This window comes from Eupeodes corollae, chromosome 1 (genome assembly GCF_945859685.1).
Source record: "Eupeodes corollae chromosome 1, idEupCoro1.1, whole genome shotgun sequence".
Classification (NCBI taxonomy): Eukaryota; Metazoa; Arthropoda; class Insecta; order Diptera; family Syrphidae; genus Eupeodes; species Eupeodes corollae.
Window position 1 is genome coordinate 299,694,540 of NC_079147.1, and position 13,235 is coordinate 299,707,774.

Here is a 13,235-nt window from a genome sequence, read left to right on the forward strand (position 1 = left end):
TGAGTTGGTGGAAAATGTCTGAGAAATGCATTTTGTGAAAATTGGGGAAAATATACTACTCACGGTACACGGCCGACGCGACGGCGGCGGCACGGTCACGATGGGATGGATGGTGGAGCGTGGAGGTTTGAGGAAAATCTAAGCAGTAAAAGTTGTTTTGGAGGGTGGTGCAATATGTTGCAGCACATTTTAGAATTGAGTTTAAAAAAGTGTTTGCATGAAAACTTTTTTGGAAGAGAGGTTGAGTTTTTAAACTAATTGAGGACATTAAGGTTATTTGAATTTTTGGAAAGTTTTTATTTCTTATAAGAAAAATACAGAATGGTTTTCCTAACACATCCACCACTGTTATAAATTTCCCCAACTTAAATTCTATCAATTTCGTTATAAGTGAAGATACTGTCCTTAATAGTATCCCACAACTTGAAGAATGTTTTAGTCCTGGTCCCGACGGTGTACCATCATCCATTTAAATAAATGTGCTGCATATTTAGCACACCCGTTATGTTTTCTTTTCAAAACGTCTTTAAGTAACTCGCTGTTTCCTTTTATCTGGAAGAGCTCCTTCATAATACGAATACACAAAAAAGATCCTAAAAACGAAATAATTAACTACCGACCTATTGCTAAACTATCTGTAATACCTAAACTATTTGAGTCAATCGTATGTAGCGTCCTTTCTTTTCACTGTAGTTCAATTATCTGTGATAACCAGCATAGTTTTGTTAAAAAGCGTTCAACTGTTACTAATCTGTTTAAATTTACGTCCTTTTGTTTAGATGTTTTTGAAAAACGTGAATAAGTAGATTGTATCTTTACTGATTTCAGCAAGGCCTTTGACAAATTTTACTCTTAAAACTATCGCAGCAAGGTTTTAACGACTGTTTCATAAACTGGATCTCCTCATATTTGCAAGATAGACGTTATAGTGGTAAATTTTGTAATTAGTGTTCAAGTTCATTTGTTGCGAATGTTGGTGTCCCCCTGGGTAGTCACCTTGGTAATATTCTATTTGTTCTATTTTGTTCTATTTATAAATGAGTTGGTTTTGATTATACAACATTCGTCCGTCCTAATGCTGATGACATTAAATTAAAAAAAAATGTACTCTACATCTGACTTTCTTCTCTTGCAAGAAGACTTAATATTCAGGGTATGGTGCAATAATAATCGTCTTGTGTTAAATATTGACAAATGTAAAAAAAACGCAACATGTAAAACGCGCAAAAAAGTTATAATCGTTTTCAGTTACATTTTTGATTCTTGTCCTTTAAGTAGAATATATTTATTTTCTGACTTGCGTGTTGTCTTGATCCTAAACTAACATTCAATGAACATATTAATTTAATAGTTAAAAAAGCAAATAGAGTTCTGGATTTTATTAAGAGATTTGGCCGTGATTTCCCTGGTGCATATGTTTTAAAATTACTTGTACTTGCTTGTACAGTATGGTCACCTTACTACCTTACCACCATACACGTCAAAAAACTCGAAGCCATTCAGAAAAGATGTTTGTTTCAATTTCACGTAGTTTCTTCTTAAGTACTGTGATAGTTGCGATCTGAAATCAAATGAAATACCTAGAATACTAAAATTAGGGTTTTCAGATCATGATCTATAGGTTATCGTCGCAACTGGACTTTTGGCAACGATATTATGAAATTTGTGTTGTATGTATATAAGCTTATGGTTATATAATCACAATTTAAATGTTCTTGCGCATGCTTAAGAAAAAACAAAAGTTCTCAAAGTTATTGAAATAGCATGTGTTCTATTTTTTTAAGAAAAATTTAAAGTCTTCAACGCTACAGTGGAAAACTGTTTTTGCTTACTTACTAACTTAAGTTGGCGCTACAGTCCTTTGTGAATTAGGACCTCACCAAACAAAATTCTCGATCTAGCTCGGTCTTAATGTCGTCAAGAAGTCACCCTGACAATGACTTTCAACCTGAAGGACCAAGCTAAGACCTAAACCTTCGGAAACGAATTCTTAAGATAAGTTTTGATAGTGATTACAGCCCAGTCAAAAACTGTTATAACCTAGCTGTTTTGAATGAGTTTCCGATCGCATTGCAAACCGAAGATATCGAAGAAATAAAAAATTCTTTTTACGACTGCATGGCTCTCCTTTAACGTTGAGTGTTTATCGAGAGTTAAGCCTCAATTTTAAACAATTATTTCTGAAAAGAGTTTTCAGTTTCAGAAATAAGATTGATTTTAAAAGTCGGAACTAAAACACTAGAATTGAATTATAGACCGTATAGATCTAATTTAAATCCTTATTGGTCGCTTTCTAACTTTGATATCAATGGATATACACACTTAGTGCTGTGTCCAATCTTACAGGAAATTAGAAAACTTCATTTTAAAGCAAGGTTTCTTTCGTTAAAAAAAAAAAAAAAACACTCATAGAATATGTTTGTCATGAAAAAAAATATCGAGATATTTATTTGAAAATGCTTTGCACGTTAATTAAAAAAAGAACACACAACATGTACCTGGATTATTTTTGTTTTAGCTAAACTAAAAGCCTTTTTTACCATTTTATATTTTTGTTTTGATTTAACATTTAATATTTGTTATATAGGCTATTATATAATAAATATTAAATGTTTCTTCATTGTTTATATACAAAAAGTTTAAGACACTGCATTTTCAGCATCTTTTGATGATATTCTCTGTAAGACAAAATTGATTTGAAGTCGATATCTGTTCTGACATCACACAGAGATTTCTCTTAAAATCTTAAAGTTAGATACTAGGGACAATTAAACGACTAGAAATATCAATATTTTCAACTCGACAAATTGGAACGGTTACAATAATTTTCCACGTTCTTAATTTTATTTGTCAAAGTTTTTTTCCGATATCAATCACATGCTGTATTCAAAAAAACATTACCTACTTGTTTTATTAAATAATTTCTGTCGTGTTGATTTTTATGTATTTATTTATATTTGACCAAAATAAAGCATGTGGACAAAAATCAATAAAAGGATTTAAATTTAACCCCTTCGTTGAGCTCAATCTTTAAATTTAATGAATTAATAAGACTGGTGGGCAAAATTTACCCTACATATTTGCTAATAATAAATTAGTTGATAATTCTGCAAATTAAAAACTTTTGTGTTCTTGATACAGGTTCAATTATTTAAGAATCTTACTTAGTTTCTATAAATATTTATTAGTTAGTTGTCTTTTTTTTAATCTATGTGAAGTTTTGAGAAACCTTCAATTTAATGCTAACGAAAAATACGTTTTGGAGTACATTTTTAGTGATGATTCCGAATCCAAACTTTTATTGGTAGTTTCTGCTCAGTTTCTTAAAATACACTTTTTGAACATTATTTTTAAATTTGTTTAATATATTTTGGAAGAACTTGATATGATAGCCTTGTTTAGTTAGCGAATTCGTTACAATCACCAAATAAAATCTTTAAATATCTTCAAACAGTTTCGATTTTTGTTTTGTTAAAAGCCCCGTTTAAATAAAAAAAAAGTTGAGCGTTTAATGTTAACGATTTTTTTTTGACAATTTTATGAAATATTGTAAATTTTCAAACTGAGATCATAGATTTGAAAAATCATCTCGAATTTTATTGAAAAAAACTTAAAACATTTGTTGACCTGCTTCCATAATCACAAATTTGCGTAGGAACCAAAATATTTATGCAAACAAATTTAAAAACTCCATCGAACTAAAATCGTTTTAAGTTTTGGTAAAATTTAAAACTCATAGTTGACCCACTGTGAACAAAGTGTAGCCCTAAATGCTTGCAACCAAAAGTGATTTTTAATACCCCCTAGTCTGTTATTGCATAAGTGTATCTCCCCAATCAAGATAAACAAAATAAGTTTTCTTTGTTTTTATCTGGTGCTGCTTTGATGCAAAATAAGCTTTCTGGTGCTCCAATTGGAATGGAACTATACGCGCTGCGCTGCACTGCCTCCAAAGTTCAATCGAAAGCTTCTAGTGTGTCAAATTATTTTCTCCAAATCAATTTGTTTATTTCACCTTATCTCTCAATTGTAAATAATTCTCTAACATTGAAGGTTCCATTAGCACTTTTATTCCAAGTCGCTCATATGTTTACTTTTTATGTCCGTGAAATGCATTTATGACACGACCCATCTACATTCATTAGAATTTGATTGAAATAAATCATATGACCGCGGAGATAATTTTGAGGAAGATAAAATCATTGATAAGCTGTTTAGTCAAAATAATAATTGACAAAGGGGCAAACATTTGATTAGTCATGGTCTTGATAAAAGGTGATACAATTTAATAATCTACAATCATAAATTTAACTGCGTTTTCATTTCCATTCAAGCAATAACGATTTGTTTACTTTGGGAGTCTTGCGCTTTTCACCTGTTCTCTGAGAGCTTTTCATTTTTAAGTTTTTAAATGTTTGTTTGGGTTAGGTAAGAATTGTTTGCAATATTATAAAGCTTTAAAACAGCTGTTCTAATTTATATGATATTTATAAAAACGTTCAGAAGGAGTAAGGCAAATCCCTCTGTGTTAGGCCAACTGTCATTTTCGATGACATAAATCAATTTTTTTGATTTTGTTTTATTTTTAAAATAAAGAAGTGTCATTTTGGTTGGTTCAGAGTGCTTCTAGGCATCAAATCGAAAACGCCATGAAACAGCTTTCGTATAGTTGTGAAGTGAAGCTAAGTATACATGATTGGAAGATCTTACAATATTCGCACATTTTTCGCAGACACTTTTAACCAATTTTCTATCAACTATGTTAACACCCAATTTTATCTTTTAAAAGTGACAGTCAACAAATTTAACGACTTCGGAAACAATCAATTGCTTCAGCTTCGGCTTCACCTGCCGTTTTCGAGTTTAGCCATAGGAATTCAATTCAATGCATGCTATCACAATGGAGCTTCGACCTCACGTTTCGTTTGACAATCGTAAGGAAAAGAATGTAATGTAACGTAATGCGACTCCAAACGGAAGCTCTAGTTCAATTATCTGAACATTTGCTTGACAGTTCAACAGCTGTAAAAAAATTTCAACTAAGAAAACATTTGCTCTTTGGAGGGATGAAATAATAGAAATGTCATTAAGTGCAACCTCGAAGCAGTCCCACCGTAACGCAGACGAAGCCGAAGCTGAAGCGTGTTTGTGATTCTGCCATTAATATTCACCATTTAAATTATTTAAGTTGCTGTCATTAGGTTTTATATTTTTTAAATGTTTTTCAGTCCTTAAATAAATGTTCATGTTTATCTGTTAAATTTCTAAAGAGCCTACTATTGGTATCTTTCAACCGTGTAAACAGACACTTGAAAGAAAATTGCGAACTGTCACATTACTTGCTGACAATGGAAGAAAGATAAATAAATTTGGACCTGATTTCTTGTAAAGAAGTTTTCAATATATGGGTAGCCGTTACTTTTGAAGCTGTTATCTATAGAAATTTGACAAGTCAAAGCTTTGTCATTACCTAAAATCAACCGATGCACCCTTTAGTAAAGAACTAAATTACTAAAATGTACTATAAAATTGATATTACATGCCATACAAGCAAAGAATCAATAGCAGTTTGTAAAAAAAAGTTGTCTGACGTTGATCCAAAAAAATAAAGTATAAAGGTGTTTAAAAAATTAGGTGGCACAACAGTCCGTAGGGAACCAGGGCCTAGTGACTTACAACTCTCAAACATTCCTGTGTGCCAATAATTGCAGGGATAGAGGGGACCTACAGTTTATATGCCGAATCCGAACGGCTAATTTAGAGAAAACACTTTTTCATGACCAGAATTACTTTTAGAGAATTTGTCAATTCCTCGCAAAAGGCAGTATACCGTTGAAAAAAAAAAAGTTAGGTGGCACAGTCAGGGAGCGAACCCAAGACCTCTCAAATGACAGTCCAAGCCACTTTTTTTTAAATTCATTTTTATTCATTATTTCTTAAAACTATCTTAAAGTTATACAAAAATTCATAAAACTAGCCTAATTATCCATAACTTACAACTAACTTAATGGTCCCATACGGACACTCTAAGTTAAACAATAATACTTAATGCTTTCGGCCCTAAGATCTATTTAACTTCAATTCAATATTATTTATTTTTTTATTCATTAGAAAATTAAAAAAAAAACTAATATTATTATGCTTTTTACTTAAAAACTTCTTAAAATTAGGTCCTTAAATAAAACAGGAGTCGCCTATCCGGGGTTCGTCGTCTAACGTGGTAGATTAGCGAAACTGCCAATCTATCCCGTATCAGACCGCATCTGTCTAAGAAGTGGAATGCCTCTGGTGGAATTAAGCCGCTCAAGCGTGCACTCGCTGGTGTAAATGCTGAAGAGAATCGCCGAGTTCACCGCTCCCTGTTGAAGACCATTTGTAATTAAGAATGTTGTGGTAGAAGTCACATTGCCACTCTTGACAACAAACTTTCTACCGTATTTCTACATAAAGTATTTACAACAATGGTTTGCTTATGCCAAGCCAGCTCAGTTTTAGGCAAAGACCCTCTAACCATACGGTGTCAAAGGCCTTTTCCAAATCAACCAGAACAGCACCTGTGACCTGTGCATTGTTGTTTTGATTTATTCCATTGAATATCAGAAACTAGTTTAGACGCAGCATGAATTGTGTCATGACCTGCCTTGAACACGAACTTTTCATCCGGAATTGTTTTGTTGTCCGCAGCCCACTTAGTCAGAGCCCTATTAATGATCTTTTCGAAAACTTAGCTGATGCTCGGAAGAAGAGTTATCGACCGAAGATTTGACGGTTTTTCGGGAGAGGATGAACCACAGCGGTTTTCCAATGCACTGGATAATATGCATTATTCAGTGCATTATTGAAGAGCGTGGTGTAAATGTCAATTGCTTCCATCGGTAAATGTCTTAGTACAGCGTTGGATATACCATCGACACCTGCTGACTTTTTGTTTTTTATTGAATTGAAGATGAGCTGAAGCTCAACCTTCGTCACTAACAAGGGACTTGGTCCCGTTTGCTTGGCGATTATGGCATTTGCCAAGAAATCGTCATTGAACCGCGGTTCTCAGATCGCCTTATGTCATATCATTTCGAAGATAAAAGTGATTAAGTAGGGCTCTGTTTTCCAGGTCGTGGTTGGGGCGAATGCTAATATTCACCTTGTACACTTGCTGGAAGGCAGCTCCCACCACCTCCACTTTTTCCTTCGGATCTTCAATTATGTAAAAGTCATCGTCAAAGATGGCTTCCTCTGGATCTATTTGCGCTGTCCTGAGTACGTCTCTGTTCTCTTCAGTTCTTTGGAGTTTAAGACACGGAAGGTCATTGTCGTTTTTTTTCCTGAATATCTTGTTGATTTTGGGGAACATACTATGGTCACTCGAATTAACTGACCGGATCTTGCGGTCCCAGTACTTGTTAATTGATAGCCTGTAGTTCTCCTTAAGCAACATATTGACATTTTTTATTGACGACTTCAGTGTCCTAACCTCCAAGTCGTGTGGGTCTGTAAGTCCTCTGTACAAGTTTTTAAGTCTTGTTAGTAAGGCACTCTTGTGTCCATGTAGTGCGTCAATAGTCTGTAAACTGTAAGCGTCCATTTGGTCTCCTTCTTTGTACTTTGGTATTGTCTGTTCCATCGGTCGTTTTATTGTTTTGTCCATCTGATCTAAATGTTGGTCAATTTTTGTATTTGTCAGGTTTCTGTTGTTTGGTTGGGCTATGTCACTCGAACGACTGGTAAAACGAGGACAACGCATCTTACAGTCCAACGCACTAACCATCATGCCACGGGTACTAAAGGTGTTTAATAAATAAAATATAAGGTCTATGTCAAACTTCCACACTTTCCACACCATCATTTTCATATGTGATCCAAATCTAGTATGTCAATAGGTATGGTGTTGCCGAATTCTTCACAATTAAATAAAAATGCGTTGATTTCATTTAGAAGAATACTCACATTTTTAAAATCTAAATGAATCTTCTTATCGGGAAACTTTATGTTACAAAAAAAAAAAACATTTACGCTATTTTTATAGCGTTTCGTTGTCCGTCTTGCCGAATTGCGTGATACAATTTACCATCGCTCCCATAACATTGCAGATTATACTACTTTCTTAGCACCACCCTGTTAATTGTATCCATAACATTCCATTACGTCTCATTTCCATTCTGTCAACTGTCAAATATTTCAAACTATTCCCCCAATTGTCATCGTCCATCCATCACAATTCACAGATGAAGACTTGAGTGGAAAAATTATTTTAAAAATTTTCTCCATCCAAAAATTACAAGACATCTTTAATTTATTTCTACAGCAAAAACTATGTCGTCAGGTGAAGAAAATCAACGCAAAATCAAATACGCCGAAGGTAAAATCGATCGTGCACAATTAGAGTTCATGAAAATCATCGAACAACAAAATCTACAACGCGTTCAAAAACTCCAAAAACTTCGTCGTAATAATTTAATCACGGCCGGAATTCTAGGAACCTCTGTACTCGGAATCTACGCTTATTCCATGCTGAGTGTACAACAGGAAAAATTCCTGGACGATTTCGAAGAACCCAAGAAAGTGCAAACTCAAAATTAAAACAATAAAAAACAGTCTAGAACAGAAAAGTTAGGTTAGTTTATATTTGAGTTCTTTTTTTTTTAAGTTTCAGTCGTAGTAATTATATAAAAAGTAAAAGTAAAATGCCGTACGGATCTGCCGCTGTTGCCGCTTCTCGCGGCCTGCGTCTTCCTCCTCTACCCACCATCCGGGATCTTGTTAAACTGTATAAACTGCAAGCCATCAAACAGATGTCCCAGAATTTTCTTATGGATGAGCGATTGACAGACAAAATTGTGAAATCTGCCGGGAGGATTTCAGACACCGATATTGTGTTGGAGGTTGGACCTGGACCGGGGGGTATAACTAGATCGATTCTGAGACGAAAGCCAGCAAAAGTGATACTCGTCGAAAAAGATCGAAGGTTCCTGCCGACTCTGGAGCTTCTCCAGGAGTGCTCCCAGCCTCTGGGAATCCAAATGGACATCCATCAAGCAGATATACTTAGATTTCCAATGGACAAAGCTATTCCTGATGTTTCCCAGAGGCTTCATCTGATCGGGAATCTTCCGTTTGCGATTTCCACTCGTCTCCTGATCAATTGGTTTAAGGATTTGTCTCTCCGGCAAGGCGCCTTTCGTCGAAACGACACCACAATGACGTTGACCTTCCAAAAAGAAGTCGCCGAAAGGATTTGTGCCCCGTTGGGAAGTGAACAACGCTGTCGTCTGTCGATTATGTCCCAAATCTGGACCGAACCAACGCTCAAATTTATAATTCCCGGCAAAGCCTTCGTCCCAAAACCCGATGTCGATGTTGGTGTAGTAAAATTTGTTCCCCTGAAGGAGCCCAAGACGGACATCCCTTTCGATGTGGTCGAACGAGTTAATCGTCATATCTTTTCAATGCGCCAGAAGTTTTGCAGACGTGGGTATAGTACACTCTTTCCGGAGGAACAACGAGACGAGACGACTTATGAAATGTTTGTGGAAGCCGAAGTTGAACCGACCCTTAGGCCGTTCCAATTATCTGTCGATGAGTGTCTCCGTCTGACGGAAGTCTATTGGCAGTTAATTCAGAAGAACCCAGAAATTGCTAGCTATGACTATCGCGGACCGAAAGCTCCCAAAGAGGAGGAACTTGTTGATTATTAGAAGTTTTATGGCAAAATAAAGTTTATATTAAAAAAGAAATGGTTTTGTAATTTATTTAAATTGTTTCTATAAAAAAGATTGTTAAAAACTTTACAAAAAGGCACGGTTTTAGTTGTAAAATAAAAACTATACAAATCGGATTTTTGTACAAACTTTTGGACGGAATGTGTTTCTTTGACTTAAAAAATAATTCGATTCGATCTTAACTTAGGGCAACTGCAAGGTAGCCAACTAATGCAATCGCCAAAACTGCGATATTTGTGGTCATAGTTGAAGCTCCATTGCATCGATGGTCGAGGAAGCAAAAGCAGTATTCGACATCTGTGAAATAATCCCTACGCACGTCGTGTTCCTTGACTGTGTGATTCACGTAGTGAGCCAATCGCCCATCGACTGCTGCTTTACGGCAACCTTCGTATTTGTCTGCGGGAATGTCTGTTCTGAAGTTGAGGGCACTCAAGCATTCTCTTATAATTGTCTCTTTAGCTGCAAAACAAAAGAATTTCAGTGGTTTATTCTTCGTATAAACGTTTTGGGGAAATGAATACCTCCTCGTCTTTCGGTTACTTTAACGCATATGTCCTCGTCTTCGGGACAATGTTCTCCCCAATACCCAATACCACGCCAGTTGAAATTGTCTCCGCATCCAGGTGTGGCTGAAGTGCAACGATAGCACCAAATAGCAAAGGCTACACGAAAGAAATACAAAACAAAAACTTAGTAAAATGATTTCTGGTTTTTGTGTGATGTTTACAAACTTTGCTGAATGGTAATTGATAAAATTAGGAGTTTAAATATTGCGAAAGTTTTCATTTTGTTTGACGGATATGTTTAAATATATTTTTTATTAATTAAATTGTCAAATAATAAACAAAAACTCGAAATTAATTAACAATTAAATAAAACTAACAAAACAACGCCCTTAAATGTTTTCACCAAAATTCGAATGACAAATGACATTCGAATGAAGCATTTTTGACAGATGACGCATAAAATGTCACTCTGTTGATGTAAACGCAACCTGGTGGACAATAGTTTCAACTGGTAATTGTTGTATAGGGTGATTTGAAATAGGTAATTTGTATTCCATGTTTAACGTTGGGGTCTGTTTAATTTCGATAGTTATCGGGAAAAAATAATTTGTATTCATTTTCATATTCAAGGACAATTATTTAGGAATATTAAGTAGTTTTTAACTTTATTAAGTGCGCTTTTTTTGGCTCAACTTTCCATTACCGCTTCACGAATTTCGAACGGTTTTTTTTATTTGATAGATATGTGCAAATTATTAATAACTAAAGTAATTTAAAAGCGAGGAAACATTTATTTCTATTTCAAACTAATTTTCAAAGTTTACTTTTTTACATATAAAACTCGCAAAAAAGGTTGATTTTGACATTTTTCCATGTTTTTTGTTCAGTGCTGCCATATTTCCTTTTTTTGTTGGGGCTTTCTTTGATTTTAGTGCTCAAATGCAATGTGTTATCAATTTTTAAAAAAAACTTATTTTAGGCTCAAAAAATGAAATGAAAATAAGCTTAAAAATGACAAACCGGAAAAAGTTAGTTTTAAGCATGGGGGTGGATTGACATTTGGTAAATTAAGAAAATGGATGAGCAAGGAGAGGAGATAATACAGGGTGGATATAATAATATTAACGTGTAAATACCACAGCGTGTGAAAACAGTTGCACTTTTTATTTGCCCGTCTTTGCAACTTTGGTTTGAATTGTAAACCTTTTACCCAACAATTTCTGGGGCACCTTCTTTATAGGTTCGACTGGTGCAAACCATTTGGAGCAACGTGTTATGGTAGGAAAGTATTCACTTACCCATCGCTTCCAAAAGTGATCCGCGTACTGCTTTGATGTTTTCCTATTTTTTCTCACTACTTTAACATCATCGTGGAATACTCCTAAAGGCTTTATTCTATTTGATGACCCCAGGAGAAAGTGGTTTGGAATATATGTAAGCGGGCGAGAATTTACGATATTCTCAACTTCTAACATCATGCTCCTTAACAACTCATCGGTAGGATTTCGCATTGGCATAATTTTGAAGAAAACTGTTTTTATTGAGCGAACCAGTCGCTCCCAACACCCTTCCATGTGCGGAGAACTTGGTGGATTGAAACTCCATTTGGTTCTAGGAGAGGCGAATGCTTCCATCAATTTAAGTTTATCGACATCATTAAGTGCTTCTCGCAGCTCTCGTTCCGCACCCTAGAAGTACCATTGTCACCAAATATTTCGATGGGAGTTCCTCGACGAGCCATAAAGTTTCGAAGGGCGAGTATGCACGAATCTGGAGACAGGCTGTGTGCGATCTTGATGTGGACGGTTCTGGTGGTGAGTCTAGTCACAAGAACTCCCCAACTTTTTTCACTCCTTCCGAAAATGGATTTGTTTATTGTTAAACAGTAAATGAAAAGGACCAAGTAAACGGTGACAATCGCGCTTTGAGTAACTGGGTCATCATTAGTTCACGAGGTTTTGTATTCTGGTTCTTACAGTCTTGACACTTCTTCTTCCTCATACCTAGAATGAAATGCGGTTCTTAACTGTGGGATTTGATACATTTGACGAATTGCATTGATAGCTGTCTCATGATTTTGATGATGGAATCTGTAATGCATGTCTTTGGTCTTTTGGAAGTATGATTGGTCTGTTGAAGTCATCGTTCGATTCTATAGAGAGGTCAATTCTACCTTTCGCTCGAATGATGTTATGATCGTCAAGATATGGACACAAATTATAGATAGGGATGCTTTTGTCTAAAGGTCGCTTGGAAATCAGATCTGGTAGCTCTTCTTGGTAAGTAATATGTTGAGCTTCTCTCATCAGCACATACCATGCTTTTTTCAATTCTTCTCTGTTTAAGATTCCAGAAGTTCGTTTACATTCTTCTTTTTTAATGTTTAGATTGTTCATATATCGCATAATGTAGGCTTTACTTCGCAGTAGTCGGTTCAAGCATGAAAAGTTGTCTGCTTGCAAAATATTCTCTTGAGATTTGACGTGGACGTGAACATTCATATACTGAGTCTTTAGCTCTTCAACGGTTGTGTCTTCGGAGCACACTTCTTTTGGCCAATTATCAGAAGAAAGCTTCAGAAACTCAGGCCTGTTGAACCACCTGCTCTTTGATGAGAATTCAGTAACATTCTTCAATTTAGTTGCTTCGTCCACTACGTTGACTTTTGTTGAAACCCACTGCCACTCATTCACATCTGTGTGATCTAAGATTACGCTGACTCGACAGGCAACATATTGCCTGTAACGCCAATGAAGCCAACTTAGAACACATCTGGAGTCGGACCGAAATACCAAAATAGATGTGAAGCTGCCATTCTCCTGTGTCTTCAGTCGCATTCGCCACATCTAGGTATGTTTAGGTTTTCAACAGCGGGCAAGAGATGTACCCATTTTAGCCACTTTTCAAACTCAGGATCTTGTATTGCTGTATCCCAATCGATTTTCGAGCGCCATATGTCCAGCAATAAAATTTTGACAAACATAAGAAAATATGCCAAGAGACCCATCGGATC

General features: G+C 35.5%; 2 protein-coding genes across 2 annotated transcripts; one reads left to right on the forward strand and one right to left on the reverse strand.

Moving 5' to 3' along the window:
• Positions 1 to 8,533: 8,533 nt before the first annotated feature.
• Positions 8,534 to 9,728, forward strand: LOC129941393 (dimethyladenosine transferase 1, mitochondrial). The gene has a single exon (XM_056050017.1). The coding sequence runs from the start codon at positions 8,679 to 8,681 to the stop codon at positions 9,687 to 9,689; it is 1,011 nt and encodes a 336-aa protein (XP_055905992.1). The 5' UTR covers positions 8,534 to 8,678; the 3' UTR covers positions 9,690 to 9,728.
• Positions 9,711 to 10,646, reverse strand: LOC129941394 (uncharacterized). The gene is made up of 3 exons (XM_056050018.1): positions 10,448 to 10,646; positions 10,238 to 10,378; positions 9,711 to 10,175 (listed from the first exon to the last, which is right to left on the reverse strand). Exons 1-3 carry the CDS (start codon positions 10,500 to 10,502, stop codon positions 9,892 to 9,894), a joined length of 480 nt encoding a protein of 159 aa, XP_055905993.1. The 5' UTR covers positions 10,503 to 10,646; the 3' UTR covers positions 9,711 to 9,891.
• Between the last annotated feature and the right edge of the window lie 2,589 nt (positions 10,647 to 13,235).